At 48.2% G+C, this 17,066-nt stretch overlaps 1 protein-coding gene across 2 annotated transcripts; it reads left to right on the forward strand.

The window, feature by feature from the left end:
- The first annotated feature begins 2,382 nt into the window (after nucleotides 1-2,382).
- On the forward strand, nucleotides 2,383-16,717 carry Mybphl (myosin binding protein H like). 2 transcript variants are annotated; one of them, XM_076933135.1, is made up of 10 exons: nucleotides 2,383-2,490; nucleotides 2,747-2,972; nucleotides 10,982-11,070; nucleotides 11,589-11,784; nucleotides 11,950-12,122; nucleotides 12,277-12,436; nucleotides 12,537-12,673; nucleotides 13,998-14,184; nucleotides 15,356-15,399; nucleotides 16,634-16,717. In XM_076933135.1, exons 1-9 carry the CDS (start codon nucleotides 2,467-2,469, stop codon nucleotides 15,364-15,366), a joined length of 1,203 nt encoding a protein of 400 aa, XP_076789250.1. In that variant the 5' UTR covers nucleotides 2,383-2,466; the 3' UTR covers nucleotides 15,367-15,399; nucleotides 16,634-16,717. The 2 variants fall into 2 exon arrangements, with proteins under 2 accessions (XP_076789250.1, XP_034356378.1); XM_034500487.2 differs by lacking the exon at nucleotides 2,383-2,490 and having other exon boundaries at nucleotides 11,983-12,122.
- The last annotated feature ends 349 nt before the right edge of the window (nucleotides 16,718-17,066 follow it).

Genomic DNA, 17,066 nt, shown 5'->3' on the forward strand with positions numbered 1-17,066 from the left:
ACTTTCTCCACAAAAATAGCTAAGAATGGATTAAAGTGGTCCCCCTAAGCTGGAGAGAACAGTCAGTAATTGCCCACACACAAACATGAAGGCAGTCTCCAAGCCCAGGTTAAAATCCCAGTGCCTAGGAGGCACACAGAAAGATTCCTGGAACTCAATGGCCTGATCAATAGGCCCCAGGTTGAGGTAGGAAACCTCTCAAAAACAATATGAGGGGACCCTTGGAGGTTCTCAGAGACTGAACCACTAACCAAAGAGCATACACTAACCAAAGGACCAAGACTTCCTGCACATAGCAGCAGATGTGCAACTCTGTCTCCGTGGGGGTGCTGAACAGCTAGAGCATGGGCTGTCCCTAAAGCTGTTGTCGCTCTGCGGAATACATTCTTCTAGCTTGGCTGCCTTCCTTGTCTGGCCTCAGTGGGAGAGGATGCACCTAGCCCCACAGAGAGTTGATGTGCCAGGGTGGGGAAATACTGGGGAGGTTCCCACCCACTCAGAGAAAGGGAAAAGGGATGGGAAGAGGGACTGTGGGAGGGTGGACAGCAGTCAGGATGTAAAGTGAATGAATGAATGAATGAATGAATGAAAACTAAAGGGGAATATATATATATGATAAGATGGCTCACTGGGTAAAGATGATGCCACCAACCCTGGCTGTCTGAGTCCAATCCCTGGAACCCACATGCTGGGAGGAGAGAACTGACTGCTGAAAGCTGTCCTCTGACCCTCAAAGGTGAGCTAGAGCACTGGGCTTGATTCCGAGCATCCTTGTGGCAGCTCACTTTGTCCCAGAAGATCTGATACCCTCTTCTGGCATTCACTAGCACCAGGAATGCACATGATGCATGGATATACATTTTCTAAAAAGTGGAACTTTTTAGATAAACACAGGAAAGTGATAAGAAACCATGTAATCTGGGCGGAAGGTACAGTGTGTAGTGGGATGTCTGGAGGAGAGTGGCAGTCAGCTGGGGACGCTTGGGTTTAGCTAGCACTGACTGTGGACTGGCCATTGGATCCTAGGCACAGTCCTGGCATCAGCATCCCTACTTACACAGACCTGAGGTTCAGAGCCATCAGCTGGCCGCTGAATAGTACAGCCAAATGTCACACATCCCTGTCTCTGGGGAGCTTCCTTCCCTGGGAGGCTGCCTCTCTCTTCATCCGTGCTTTATCTCATAGGAAGAGAGCCATTGACAGCTTTCAAAGGGGGAAATGCCGGTCTGACCTAAAAATAGCTTCCATTTATCCAGCACTTAGTCAGCTACACTCTGCTAAGCACTTTAGAGAGATTACCTCTTTTAATCTTCACAACAACCCTATGGTTATTATTATCTCCATCTCACAAATGAAACCCAACCTATGAGAGGCTGGGGGTGTTAGGTATAGCTCAGTGGTTCTGTAGTAGAGGGCTTGTCTAGCTAGCACAAGGCCCCAGGTTCAAGCCCCAATACCTACACATACCACACACACACACACCCCACACATACAGAAGAGCAGAGACAAGTCCCAGTACACATACAACATGGGGGGATCCCTAGTACACACACACACACACACACACACACACACACACACACACACACACACACACATACCACACACAGAAGAGCAGAGAAAAATCCCAGTACATATACAATATAGGGGGAGCCCTAGTATACACACACACAACCCATACATACACATACACACACAACCCATACACACACATACACACACAACCCATACACACCACACACACACAAGAGCAGAGACAAGTCTCAGTACACATACAACATGGAGGGAGCCCTAGTACACACACACACCATACACACCATACACACCATACACACATACAGAAGAGCAGAGAAAAATCCCAGTACATATACAATATGGAGGGAGCCCTAGTCTACACACACACATACACTATACACACATACTATACACACACACAGAAGAGCAGAGACAAGTCCTAGTACACATACACACAACGTGGTGGATCCCTAGTATATAATATATACATATAAATGTGTATATATATACATATATATGTATATATATATATATATGTATATATTATACACACACAGGGAGAGTGAAGGCAAGTCACAGTACACATACACACACGGGGGCTGTGGGGTAGACAGTACACAAATACACACACATAGTGGAGGGGAGAAAGCCCTAGTACACATATACACAGAGGGGCAGAGAGCACAGAGGGGCAGAGAGATTATGGGGTGTCACTAGTCACATAGCTAGCTGATGACAGAGCTCAAGTGTAGCCAACTAGTCTGGCAACAGAGGACTGACTGTTCCCACTCCTCCCCTACCCTCCCCTGCCCTTGGGACAGCAAAGGGAGGGACCCATGAAGGCCAAGGTATGGAGACCAGCTGTTCAATGACCTGCTGTTCAGCGAGTGTGGGAAGAGCTGAAGGTGTGCCTGAGAGTTCACTGGTCTTGGGACCTTAACGCCCGGTTGAATGAGCTGGAGGTCAGGAGCAGAGGTAACCGCTCAGGCCATCCCCCAAAACCAGAAGTCCCTCTCATATACTCTATGCTTACACTCTCTCCTCCCTCCTAACGCTGTAGGGGTGTCATCTCACTCCCAAGATAACAGGGCCACCTCAGCCCTCCTCCTGTGGCTATTCTGGGCAGCTCTCTGATCCTCCTCTTCTCCTGGCCCCTACTTCTCCCTTCAGTGGGAGTAGGTGGGTGGGGAAAAGTCAGCCCACTTACATAAGCCTGTGGCTGCGACCCCAGGGAGACCAGCCTGGACAGCAGGTGCACAGCCCCTCCCTCGACAGCAACAAAGAAAATTTTCAGCTGGATCCCGGCATGGAGACAGCCACCACACTGGAGATACCCTCATGCTCCCAGCGCCCAGTAGAAGCTGCTGCTACTGACCCAGCGGATGCTGAAGGACCCCGGACTTCACATCAACAGGAGGCAGGCAGCCCCTCTCTGCAGCTCCTGCCCTCTATTGAAGGTGACTTGTGGCAGTAGGGTAGGGATGCTGAGTGGTGTGGGAGGGGGAACTTCCTACTGCCCTGGATATACGTTGCCCCCCCCCCCCCCCCCCCGTCCTGTGCATAAGCTTTATTAACTTTAGGGAACTTCTAGTTAGGATTATGCAGGAATATTCTGGGGGCCCTCACCTTCCCCTCTCAAATTGTAACTTCCTACTCAAATGTCTCTGTTGTAATTTTATTCTTTAGCTGAGAAGTCCGTGAATGTTTGTGGCACTTTACAGTGACCAGCGGTGATCTGTTTATATTTTTACCATCAAAAACAGTCCCAGGTCCTGGTCTACATAGTGAGTTCCAGGACAGCCAGGACTACACAGAGAAACCCTGTCTCGAAAAACCAAAAAAAAAAAAAAAAAACCAGTCCCAGGTCCTGGAGGATCCAGTAGACTAAATACCTTGTTGGGAAGGGAACGGAGGAGAGTGGCCATTTGTAGTAGAATAAGAATGATTCCAAAACTGTTGGCTTAGAGGAGGCTGAGTATCTTGGGCAGCATGATACCCGGCCTCTGCCTGGGTCATGCCACAGCATCAGGGCCTTTAACACTCCACGCTGAATCACTGGCCAAGGCCTCTCAAAGTCAGAGCTCTGAGGAAGAAGAGCCTTTCAGGGAAAAGCACTCCATTTCCAGTTTCCAGATGAGGGTACATGGTGCCCACCCCAGGCCCATCATCCTGCTACCTGCCCCAGGGCCAGCTGTCACCATAGCTCACCTGGGCAACTGCCGGGAGCGGAATGATATCATGTATGTCCCCACTGTACCTGGGTCTGCAGACCTAGGGAAGAGATGGGAAATAGCTCTTCCCTTCTTTGTGATGGTTCTCAGCAGCCCTGTTGCTGGGCTACACATTCAACTCAACAAAATCCCAGAGCTATAACCCCTTAAATTTGCAGAAGATTTAAAAACCGCACATGAGAAGTCTATGAACTCCTGGAAAGAAAAGAGGTAGGAGAAAAAATAATGGCAGACAGTGCCCCAGGCTCCTTTCCCGGAGTGACTCTACCACCACAGTGACCTTGAACAAATCAATTCAACTGCTCCATTTTTGTTTCTTCTCTGTAAACTGACTTTAAACATCTCCTAAGAAGGTCAGTTAGAATGGCTGATCGGCATTGGAGGAGGCTAAACCAACATGGGAGCTTTCCAAGAAAGAGATGACAACCAAGTTCTGTCTCCAACTAGGGCCCAAAAGCACAGCTATCCACTCCTTACCCTAAGGAAGGTCTTAATGCAGCTGCCTGATTGTCAAGAGCTGGTGAGGTTCATGCCATTGAGATAGTGCTGCCGTGAGCATCCTGAGCTGAGACAGTAGAGACAGAAACCCAGTTCCTTCCCCTGAAAGGCCAAGAGGGAGTGAAGAACCAGAACCACTAACTCCCCAACTCTGAAGGGAGTGGCATCCATTTCAATCATGCCACCAGAGAAGGGTCAGGACATCTCTCTGAGCCTTCATTCTCCTCTGCTTGGAGGGTGGGGTGCTGTGGGCAGCTCCCTTTGGCAATTTCAGGCTCCAGGTGCCAGCCAGAAGCCCCAGCCTCCTGTATAGCAGCTCCGTGTACTGCAGGCCTAGGGCCACAGCGAGTGGCTCCACAGAGATGAGTGGCAGTAAGAATATCCTTTGACATATTGCAAAATCTGTGTGAATCTACTAGCTTCTTGAAAGACTGATGGCGCGAGTTCAAATCTCAGCTCTATCCTGCCACCGGAGACGAAGCAGGACATTTCTCTGAGCCCTCATTTTCTCCTCTGTAAATGGAGAGAGCTGAACATGAGCGATATCCTATCCCTTTGATGGCTGTGGACTCCCAGAGAAACCTTACCCCCACCCCCAAAAAAAAGTTTTCTGGGGTTCACAGGGCCTCTGGGGCCCATCCAGAAATTTTGAAGGATGCTTTGTATGGGACCTGCTGACTCCTAAGGTCTCTGAGAGCTCCAAAGACTGTCTGCCTCCTAACACGGCCTGTTTTTCACAGAGGGCACAGGGTCTGAAGGGTGCTGTGGGGAGCGTGTGACCGCAGGAAAGGGCAAACAGGCGGACATTCATTGGCACAATCAGAACAAGCTCCATCTGACCAATGATGGGCCTTTCAGTCTAACCACGTCACCAAATCTGCCGGGTGCCGCAGCTGGCATAGGTTCCATTTGACCTCAGTGCCCCACAGAGGTACTGTGACTGCGAGTCAAAGACCAGAGGAGCCAAAGGGGAGGCTAGGGAAGGGGCTGAGCCCCTGAGGAGGAAAATACGGGACCTGAGCCAGAGAAGGGGAGGTCAACTGCTGACTTCAACAGACTCGTGACTGTGCACCTGCATCCCTCTGAGGGTCTTCTAGGCATAGGAGCCCATCTCACTCATGCCCAGGAAGAACCAGCCTGCCTTCAGGTTTCCCTTCCTTCTCCTACAAGTATTTACTTCCTTACCTGTTATAAGCCAGACAGTATCCTAGGTGCGGTTACAAAATTAAACAAAGTTGTTTAAAATGATGCCCTCAAGGTATATTCTAATAGAAGGAGAGAGACAAATAAATAAACAGTGTGGGTCAGATGGTGCCAAATATAACAGAGGGAAGGAGGCAAAGTGCTGTGGGCAGGGAGGAAGGCAAACTTCATGTTCCAAATGGGATGATGAGCAAAGACCTTACAAATAGGGTTCAATTTGAGCAGCAATATCGTAGACATTTAAGTGGACTATTTTCTCTGTAGATGGGCCAAGCACAAAGGTCCTGGGACAGGAATGTTCTTCCTAAAGGGTTGGGCCATTATGGCTATAGCGAGGGAAGAGACAATGCTGGGACGGAGGGAGGGACTATGATGCCCCTTTCTAAGTTGTCATGTCTCAAACATACATTGTCTATTTGTCAAGAATTTCGTAGGAACGTACATTGTATTTTGATGTCAAGTCAGCATGGTCTGTTGTTGTTTTCTCCTATAGGCTTGCCTGTGCGCACACAGACACTGTGTGGGTGGAAGGTTTATTTGACTAGTTTAGGCATTGCCAAGAGGGTGTAATGAAGTGAAAGAGAGATGGAGGATCTGGGTGATGATGCAAGAAAGTGGGTGTCACATGACCATGGACTCCAAGCTGGTAGGAGAGTGATAGGCAGCGTGAAATGGGTGCATGGTTGGGTAACATGTCTCAGTGGCATGACAGAATTGCAATATGGTAGGATTTAGGAAGAGGCAGAGTGGAAGTGTCTGTATCAGTTGGGTACCAGCCGAAGAAACCAGCAGAGCTGGAGAACAATGGAGCTTCTTGTTGCTAGTATAGAACTAGAAATAAGTGTCCCTGTTAAGTAGATAATTCTCCATGAAGTAATTCACGAATACTGTCCTTTTTCCTATGGGGGCCTTGACACTTGAGGGACCCTGTGATCATCTGCCTATTGATAGCAGGAGTTTGGGGGAGGCAGAGAAAAGTCTCTTCTTACAACCCCTGGCACTGAAGCAATCCCCACCCCTTGTACCCTCCTTTCATTGGAGAGAGTTAGTACCTAACCCACAGCAGCAGGGCCTGGAGACTGTTCCTGCTGGGGCAGCCAATGCTCAGAGATAACTATACTGTGAAGCCATAGCATCTGAGTTGGTGGTCAATGAGCCGTCTCTGTTACGGAGGTGTGAAAAGAGTGTAACACTTCTAAGTCAGATGGCAGAAAGCTTGCAGTGTCTGGATCTGAAGTGTGACCAATGGCTGAAGCAGGCATTGAACTAGTGTCACAAACTCAGGCCACACGGCTAACTGTGGTTTCCATCAGCAGAGCAAAGTGTCTGCTGGCCTCCAGGCTCACTCAGTACCTGTGGCTCTGTCTCAGCTCTTCTCACTCTGCTCCTCCCATAAACTTCTCCAGCCCAAAGGCTTCCCTTCCTCCGGCTTCTTTCCTATCTATATAAGCCTGCCAATTCAGCCATGCACTCTCTGTTCTCTTGGCTCTCCCTTGGCCCCCTCTCTCCTCTCATGGCTCTGGTTCCATTTACTGGTTCTATTTAACCCACTACTTTCTCTCCCTGCTCTGGACTCTTCTGGATGCCTCTGGCTGTACTCTGCCTCACACCTATGATAAAGACCTTCCCTCTCAACCATACCTTGGAGCCATCATGCCCTTGCTTCATAAATCTGGTGCCACCCTCCCTGCCTTTATACAATGAGTCAGGCTGTGAGAGGATCTGTATGGATTAAAAGTACAGACTTTGAAATGACCACATTACAATAGAGCAATGTGGAAAACTCAGGCAGTGAGCAGGGGCTGAAGCCTCCAACCATGAGAGCAAGACAGATGAGGAATGACAGCTCTACCACAGAGAACCAGTTTCTGCTTCTATATCATTTTGCTTTTCCTAATCTTGCTTCCATAGTATAAGCGGGTGGCACTGTTGTCCTTTATAAAACAAGGAGGTTCTTCAGACTGAGGTCTACTCAATGGTACCCTTTCTTTTCTGACCACATTCTACCAAACAAGTTTCTAAGGCTACATCCTTGGCAGCCATAAATGTTTCTCTAAGAAATTCTGGTGCATAGTTCTCGAATCCCTGGTGAAGTATTTACTTTTGAATCTATAGATGGCTTTGAACCTCTTGACTTTGTTTTGGTAACAACTTACTCACACAGGCATGTGTTTACATATGTATGCATGCATACATAATTGCAAATTTACACATTTACATGCACACATATAGACTTATATACCTCTGTGTGTCTCTCTCGTCTCTGTCTCTTCCCCATTCCCCCTCTGTCTCTGTCTATCCCTGTCTCTCCTCTCTCTCCCCCCACCTCCAGGCCATAGTTAGTAGCAACATATGGACCATACAACCTCAAGAAAATTACTGGAGGAAAAGTTTCTGACCATGTAGAAGAAAGTTGTGAAAGGATATGACCAATTATTTCCTATGAAAATAGAAAAAAAATCTGGACACAAACTTCAGCACATTAAAGCTGGAGGAGACGGTAGGATAACCAAGATCCTGGGACCTGAAATGAGCTCTCCATTTTTGAGACTTAATATTCTCTTGGAGAGAAAGTGCTGAGAACAACCCAGGTCAAAAGTCAATGTTTCTCAAAGGACATTTCAAAATGCTCTACCCCACCCCCTGCCAGGCCAGTGGTCATCCGTCCTGGCCCAAGCACGCTGAGGCTGAGCTCCCTGACATCCTAGGAGAAAAAGCCCTTGGGTGTGATGGGGGAGCCTCCTCAAGGTCAGTCCAATTTACACCTCACTTGACAGGAGGTGCAAAGAGAGAGGCCTCCAAGGAGCCCTCAGTTAACATTCTGAGCAAAGGGTCAGATTGCTGACCAGGTTGAATTTGGGAGGTGACAGAACTCAGTGCTGACAAGGTGCCTCTAGCTGCCAGACCCTCTTAACTGACCAGCTGTGGTTACTCTCAAGGCCATCCGTGGCTCTCCCCTGGGGCGTCTCTTCATCCATTCACCCTCTGAGAATCAGGGATACCCCTGTGACTTCGATATGATCATCTTGTCAGGGGCTTCTTATACATAAAGAGCATCAGGGAGCATTCAGGGAAGGAGACCCTTCCCAACCTCAGCATCTCCACTATGGCCTCCCTCCTGTGGCTGCCCCAGCTGACTCCCCAGTAAACTCAGAGGCTGTTTCACAAATCCTCCTGGCTCTACACGCCTGAGCTTTTGCTCCTGTCATTTTTCTCTTTGATATGGATAAAAGAAAGCTAACTTTTTCTAAGGTTTATTTGTAACAAGAAATGCCAGGTGGAAAAAGATATCAGCTCACATCCATCAGAAGAAGACAGGATGCTGAAGCCTAGCATAAGGCTAGTTAGTGCATCTCCCAGCATAAAGCTTGGTTCCTGTCCCCTCAACTCAGCCTTTCTTGGTCCTTGAGCATAGCCTTCTGCCTCCTTTCTTCCTCCTCTTCCTCTGGGTGACTAGAGGTCATACCAGGCCCTGACTCTGGCACCTAGGTCTAGGAAGATGCTGATGAGGGTGGGATGAGCCATGGATCAGCCATGCTTCAAAAACATGTCCTTTGGATATCTGATCCCAGCTAGGGAGGCAGAAGTCCTGTGTGCCAGGCCCAACTCCACACCTCGCCTGGAGATCAGCAAATCGGTATCTCTCAGAGCCTCCCCCTCTCCAGCTGGCTCGACTTTCTGGGTGCTCGATAAGATCCATTTTATCCCAATACTCTGTAGATAACAGAGGGACAGAGGAGCCCATTCTTTGGCAAGTGCGAAAGGTTATTCCCTTGCCCAACAATGGACAACCAAGGCCAGCAAGATGAGGTTTTTTGACCTTCATTTCCAATCGCTTCCCTCTTTAAAAAAAAAATAAAAAAAAAAAAAAAAAAATCCCTCACACCCGCCTGTGTTCAACTCCTTGGTTGCTTGCCAAGATGGCCACAAGCAAGGAACACATCATACAACACTCCATTGTTGCTGCCCTACCCCCTGCCACCAAAGTCAGCAGAGAGCAGACAGAGCAGGGTCACTGGGCAGCTTGGGTGCCTTGCCTGTCCTGTTCTTACTGAGAACACTCATGTTTCCAAAGGTAGAGACCAACCCAGGTCCAACCCAGCTGAGAAGAGCAACATAACAAAACCAGATAAAGAAGATCAGCAAGCACTGTGCACTTACATTAACTTCTAAGACCGTGGTTTGAGATCGTAATGGGGTGGGGGACTAGTCTGCAAAGTAGGGCCTAAGAGGAACACAGTAGGACCTCTGTCTACATTCTCTCAACTGCCATCATTTTAAAGGGTTACTTTATACAATGTATGTATTTAAGCTGTTCAGTCTATATGCAAACTTACTTGTGTTGTGGTGAATGCACAGGAATGTACTCTCAGGGAAATGTGTATTATCAGTAAGCTTGGAATGCCCTGTCAGGCACTCATGCTGTTTGCCACAGGAATGTACCAGGGGTGGAATTTCTTCAACTGCAAAGAATACATTTTGGCAGGAAGTCTTGGGTTGTTGGTGGGAACCTAGCCACTGTCACATTCTACTTGAGATAAAAAGTGGCAGGGGACTGCCTTTGAGGATGGAGGAAAACAGTAGCCCTGGAAACATAGGCAGAAAAAATGGTCCCCAAGTGAGCCAGGAGGGATGTCTGCTCTTCCACAACCAAAGTAACCCACAGCATCCTCCTGAGAGCAAGACACCCAGGCTCCAAACCCTGCAGTCCCCCGAGCATCTTTTGACTTTATCCTGAGATCACCCCAGTACAGATGTGCTGAAAGTCAAGGACAAATATCAAACAGCCCCAATACTCCCTAGATTTTGTACGAAATGATCTATTACTGATGATAAGAATGCCACACTGTAGGGATCGGGGTGGCCTTGCAGAAGAAGGGACCCAGACACTGGCTCTCCTCTATGTGAGGACAGGATGTTGACTCCTGCAGGGCAGAAAGCCTTCTCTGGAGGTCTGCACCCAACCATGAGGTCAGATTCACTTGGACAGCAGTGTTATTAAGGACCCAGCAAATAAAAAAACCACTGGAAAGACAAGCCGTGAAAACTGGTCTGCTCATGGAAAGGAACAAAACTCAAATGGGTGGAAAGCCAGTAGTCAACAGTTACAAATCAAAAGCAGTCTCGGGCTGCAAGTGCAGGTTTTGGAGGAGGCGAGGGTTGTTGCGTAGGACAAAGGCTCACTGTGCAGCACAACCTGCCTCACTTCCGGTGTCGAGATTATAGACAGTCACTGCCATACGCAGCTCCCGTGTTCTTTCCGGAGACCTCAGACTTTCCAGGGGCTCCTTCAGCCAACTGCTCCCCGAATCCCAGCATGGGAAGGGCACGGGTGTGTGGTTTAATGGTAGGTCACTAAAGTGATTGACACTCCTGCATTTGATCTCCAGCATAACGGAAATGTCTAAGAACACTCCATAGGATAAGGGCTTAATCTGGTGGTCATTGGGCCACTGCCCACAGAATACTACTGGACGTAGTACTTACTTCCTCTGTGTATTCAATTTTCTATTCTCTCTCTTTCTGTCACTCAGAGCACCCCAAGATCTGGCTACCTCGGGCCCTGAGGCAGACTTATATCCGGAGAGTTGGGGAGACAGTGAATCTACTAATCCCATTCCAGGTGATCACGCCAGCCCTATGTTGGCACCAGGTCAAGGTTTTGACTTGGAAGTAGACCTAAAAGTGAAGCAATCTTTCTGGCCTGGAATGAGATCCACAGTACCACCCTGAGGCCAGATCACCACCATTCCACACTCCCAAGGTGGGGTTTGGCTGGGACAGGTGTGTCCCATGAGAGGAGGTAATGCTAAGGCAGGCTCTATAGTCTGAAGAGGTCTGGAGAGGTCAGTTTTAGAGGGCTCTTAGGAGTTTGGGCAGCTACCCACCTACCATGAGTATTCATGACCAAAACTCTTAGAGAAAGACTCAGAAGCCATTCTCCTGTCTCTAGAGACTACACTGAAAGGAGGGGGCTTCCTGGAGGAATCTACCAAAATACCTCTAGCTCAAGGAATGCAGTTCTATGCCAAGATACCCTGTGGATTTGGGGTAGACTGGCTGAAGTGAGATGAGGGTGTGTGTGTGGGGGGGAGGGCTATGAACATCTTGGGGATGCTCAACCTTATCCCCATTACCCAGGGTAAGCCCAAACCTCAAACCACCTGGACTCACAATGGCTGTGCCCTGGACAACAGTCGTGTCAGCGTGCGGAACGGGGAGCATGACTCCATTCTTTTCATCAGAGAGGCCCGGCGTACTGATTCAGGATGCTACCAACTCTGTGTGCAGCTTGGTGGGCTGCAGGCCACTGCCACCATCAATATCCTGGTGATCGGTAAGGTTGGGGGCTGGAAGAGGTAGTCTCTAGCATCTCTGGGCTGAACAGGAGCTAGCCCAGAGAGTCTCAGACATGGTGGTAGGTGATGGGAGGAATCTGAGCAGAGAAAGGGGCCAAGGGTATTTATTCTCTAAGTGAGATCAGCACATGTGGGTTGCACAGTGCCCACTGCCATCCACAGCTTTGCTCTTCCAGAGAAGCCAGGTCCTCCTCAGAGTATTAAGTTGGTGGATGTTTGGGGCGCCAATGCTACTCTGGAATGGACACCTCCACAAGATACGGGCAATACAGCTCTCCTGGGATACACGGTGCAGAAGGCTGACAAAAAATCTGGGGTGAGGTGCAGCTGGGAAGAAGGGAGGGAGGCATTCTGAACGAGCTTCTGGCAGCTCTACATGGGGCAAGATTAAAAAACAAAGCCAAAACAAAAAAACAAAAGCCAAACAAAGCCCTGGTATCTCACACATGGCATTTCCTGGGACCCCACAGCTCTGGTTCACAGTACTGGAGCGTTATCACCGAACCAGCTGCATTGTCTCCAACCTCATTGTTGGCAACTCCTATGCCTTCCGTGTCTTTGCCGAGAACCAGTGTGGGCTCAGTGACACAGCCCCTGTCACAGCTGACCTTGCCCACATCCAGAAAGCAGGTAAGGAAGTTAAGACCATGTGCTGACAAGACAGAAAAAACACAACTGAAGATGGACAGAGTTCTCACGTGCTGAGCCATGGTCCTCTTGATGCCCACAGCTACTGTTTACAAGGCCAAAGGGTTTGCCCAGCGGGACCTCTCAGAAGCCCCCAAGTTCACCCAGCCTCTGGCAGACTGCACTACAGTCATTGGCTATGATACCCAGCTATTCTGCTGTGTGCGTGCCTCTCCCAGGGTGAGTGGGGAGCTTCTGGAGTGGGGGTATCCTGTGCTGCTTCCTGTTACTATCCCATCCTAACCTGAGCTATATCACAGGGCATCCTAATGGAACATCTGCTTCCAGAGCCACCATCTGCCTCCTGGACAGCAGGTTACTTAGGAACTGTCAGGGCATCTGTAATCCAAGATGGATGATCATGTTCCCTTTGGATGTTGGGTCCTCATGTACAAAGATGTCACTTCCAGCTAGTTATCTGGCAGAAGTGTCTGATCCCCGCTGGCTTCTCTTTATTCATCCCCCATGCCTTGCCTATGCGGGGCTATGCACATGCACACTGCTCTGCTTGCAATCTGGTCTTTGCAGTCCACACCATTAACTCCTTTTACCAAGTAGCTTGGGTTACAAGTACAGGTCAAACTGTGTGGAGTTAACACCTTGAAAGGAGACTTGTGATAAAGTCTCTCCAGAAGCCACTTTCAAAACACAGAAACCACTCACGAACAGTGGGGATTGAGTATGAATGAGTCACTGTGGGTACATAAAAAAAAATGGAGACCCTGAGCTGGCAAGGTGGCTCAGTGGGTAAAGACACTTGCTTCCAAGCTTGACCACCTGAGTTCAATCTCTGGAGCCCACACAGTAGGAGGAAAGAACTAACACCTGTAAGTTTTCCTCTGCCCTCCATGTGTGTTGTGGCACCAGTACACACCCCCACACAAATATAACTGTTATCTTAAAATAGTGTTTGAGCCAGGCAGTGGTGGCACACGCCTTTAATCCCAGCACTTGAGAGGTAGAGGCAGGCAGATTTCTGAGTTCGAGGCCAGCCTGGTCTACAGAGTGAGTTCCAGGACAGCCAGGGCTACACAGAGAAACCCTGTCTTCAAAAACAAACAAACAAACAAAATAGTGTTTGAGTGGAACCCATAGCTAGGTGTGGAGATACATACCTTTAGTCACAGAACTACAGAGGCAGAGATAGGGGTGGATCTCTGTGAGTCTGGGGCTAGCCTAGTCTACATAGTGAGAACAGCCAAGGCTACATAATGAGACCCTGTCTTAAAACAAAAATACTTTTTAAGAATTTAAAAAGTAGACTTTGTCATGCACAATCTCTTCCAAGTCAGGGACATTTGCCGAAGTGGACTAGGGTTCAGGTGCTCTCTTCAAACATAGGAAGGAGCCCCAGTGTTTGCTCAAGGCACTGAAAGGGGAATCTTCACACAGCACGGTGGCAGGGAACCTTGCAGAAAGCCTGTAGGCAGGGTCCCAGACACTAAGTGCAGAAAGGACGATTGGCTCCTACTCTGCTCTGCATCCCTTCATCTCCATCTTCCAGCCCAAGATCATCTGGCTAAAGAACAAGATGGACCTCCAAGGCAACCCGAAGTACAGAGCCCTCAGTCAGCTGGGGATCTGCTCCCTGGAAATCCGCAAGCCTAGCCCCTTTGATGGCGGCATCTACACCTGCAAGGCCATCAATGCTCTGGGGGAGGCATCTGTGGACTGTCGGGTGGACGTTAAAGGTAAAGATGGGAGAATTTATGTCTCTGGGGCCAGCCATCTCCTCCTTCCACCCTCCAAGAGTGACTGACACAAGCTGAGATAGAAAGGCCCTCTCTTTTTACCCGTTACATGCTCCAGTGACCAAATACCCAACAAGAAGTGACTTGACAATAGGCTTATTTGGCTCATGGCTTGAGGGCACAGTCTGTCACGACAGGGTAGACAATAGGGCAGGAGTGGACCTGGGTAGCAGCAGGAGGAACAGGGGACTACTTCCTCACATCTGGACACATCAGGAGGCAGAGAGAGATGAATGCCAATGCTCATTGGATGCTCCCCTTTTATTCAGCCTGGGCACCCACACTATGAGATGATGTCACCCAGGATTTGGGTGGGTCTTCCCTCCTCAGTTAAAACCCTCTAGGAACACCCTCATAGACATGCCTATGGATGTGTCTCCTGGGTAACAAAGACATGACAATTACCCATCACAACTGCCCAGGGCTCTAGTGTCACTGTTACCATTAAGATGTGCTAGAAGCCCATTTTATCAACTAAGGTTTCATTTCTGTCCATCATGAGTCAATAGTACAGGAAGAATCACTAATTCCATCTTTTAAAAGGACAATGGAAAGTATGGAGGGGTAGCTAGCTGCTTTGTTAGCTGAGGAGAGGATACTCCGGAGGCAAAGAGCCTGGGCCCTTTCTTTAAGCCCTCTGATTCTGTCCCAGTGCAGGAGCGCTGCAGAGGAAGGTTGTTGGCCCCTTGTCGGGAGCTCCATCGGTACACCTAGCTTATTAGTGGTTCTTTGAGGGGAGGGTAATTTTTAACATCTTTCTTTAATCTTCAGCATCTCATACCTATATACACTAAATATGGTCATATTGTCCCAGCACATTGTTCTATAATTATCTACTTACAGATTTGTCTTCCAATTAAATCATAAACAAAGCTCTCTGTCGCCAGTGTCCAGCCTAGTTGCTGACACACATAAGACTGTAGCTAAACGTTGTTTTATGAGTCAGGATTGAGTGGGTCTTTTTTTATCTGCCTAGCTATGTATAGACTCCCCAGCTAGCATTATGAACACCCCCAAAGCGTAAGTGGGACATCCGTTCCCAATGCTCTGAGAGACAGTTTCCCAGAGATGTATGCAATGTTAACATTGAGAAATGTCTGTATTTTTGCAGCTCCTCATTAAGGCTCTTCTGAGAAGACAGGATATCCGAGGAAGGTAAGGAAGGAGAGAATGGCATCTTGATGGATTATTTCATGTTCCTGGCAAATGCTGATAAGTTTGGGATGAATGTAAGCCTCTCAACCATCTGCCCCTGGTGACTTTTTTTTTCTTTTTTCTTTTGAGGCAAGGTTGCACTGTGTAGCCTTAGCTGCCCTGAAACTAACTCTGTAGGTCAGAAGGCTGGCCTTGAACTCACCGAAATCCACCTGCCTCTGCTTCCTGAGTGCCAGGATGAAAGGCACGAACTGGCAACCACTCACCTTTTCTTTTCTTTTTTTTTTTTTTTTTTTTAATTCCAACACTATCAGCTCTGCAGAGGAAACTGGTAGAGATAAAGTCTACTTATGTCATATCCTGTGTTAGCAGGTTAGGGATAGGGTTGAAACCCAATAATCCTTGGAGAATGTGAGCTTCTACCTAATCAGGGGGCTCTGTGGGACGAGCTGCGTGGGAAGAGAAAGAGACCAAGAGTCTCCACCACCACAGACCCGCACTGTGGGTAGAGACAGGTCTGCTAATCTCTCTACTTCAGTATCATAAGCAGGGTGAAAAATGAAGCAGCTTGTTCAGATTATTTTTTTCTTGCTCATATTCTTTTGAGTTTTATGCATCTCTTCCTGTTCAACAGAAGAAAATAATTTTTTTGTTAAATGTCAATAATAATTTAACATTTGGGTATGTGGTTCCCAAGTGGCTCATCACTGGCTAAGAGCCACTTAGATCATTACCTAGAATGTGATAGCTGCTTCAGATTCCCTGTCGCTCACAGGACAGGGGCTACACATAAGCCGATGGGTAAGGTGAAAGAAAGGCCCAAGAGAGAAGGACAGAGACCTAGCTCCCAACATTCCCTCTGACTTTTAGATCCAGGCAGAAGAAAACGGAGCATGAATTCGATCCCCAGAGCCATTTATTTAAGCCCATCAATGATACATAGCAAATGAAAACCCTAAAGGCTACATTAAACGCAAACTCTTCTCAGGAGAGCTCTCTTTGCCAGCTGGCTTATAGACACTTTTTTCCTTCCCTGCCTTCTCTGTCAATACCACATTATGTCGGTCTTGATTTTTACTTAACCGTGGTTCCCTTCTGTCTCCCAGCTGGTGCTCACAAGCAAAGCATGGTGGGCAGTGAATTTATAGCACTAGACCATGAAGAAGGATGGTCTGAGCACATCCCGGACAGAATCCGTTTGTTGTGTTGGCTATGATACACCCTCTCATTTCAGGGCCTCCTGGGAGCCTGACTCTGACAAGACTGTGTTCTCAAGGAGCATTGGCTTGGCCCAGACTAAATAAATGTATAGATCCTCAGTTCTTGAAATGTCCTCTTTCTGAGCCTTTCTACAAGGAGAAAGCTTACAAAGGTTACAGTCCTTTGGCCAGTCTGTATGATCCCAGAACCCTAAGATTTATCTTTTTCTTCTGTTCTACTTCATATCCACAGTCTATCTTACAGAATCACATTCTTCCTCCCTGCCCCATGCCCTGACTTACTTTTGAGACAGAGTTTTATATATTCCAGCCTGGCCTTAACTCCACAAGCAAACCAATGATGTCCTTGAAATGCTCCCAACTTTATTTCCTGAGTGTTGGGATTACAGGCCTGTGCCACCACACCCAGTTTGTGGGATCCTAGGGATTGAATTTAGGACTTCATGC

The sequence above is a fragment of the Arvicanthis niloticus genome, chromosome 4 (genome assembly GCF_011762505.2).
Source record: "Arvicanthis niloticus isolate mArvNil1 chromosome 4, mArvNil1.pat.X, whole genome shotgun sequence".
In the NCBI taxonomy this organism is placed as follows: Eukaryota; Metazoa; Chordata; class Mammalia; order Rodentia; family Muridae; genus Arvicanthis; species Arvicanthis niloticus.

What these genes read in the sequence shown, in the direction of transcription:
- Mybphl (XM_076933135.1), top strand. Translation starts at nt 2,467, where the DNA reads ATGAGCTGGAGGTCAGGAGCAGAG. An exon ending in GCTCCTGCCCTCTATTGAAG is followed by an intron (nt 2,973 to 10,981) that starts GTGACTTGTGGC and finishes TCTGTCACTCAG; the next exon opens with AGCACCCCAAGATCTGGCTA. An exon ending in AGGCTGACAAAAAATCTGGG is followed by an intron (nt 12,123 to 12,276) that starts GTGAGGTGCAGC and finishes GGGACCCCACAG; the next exon opens with CTCTGGTTCACAGTACTGGA.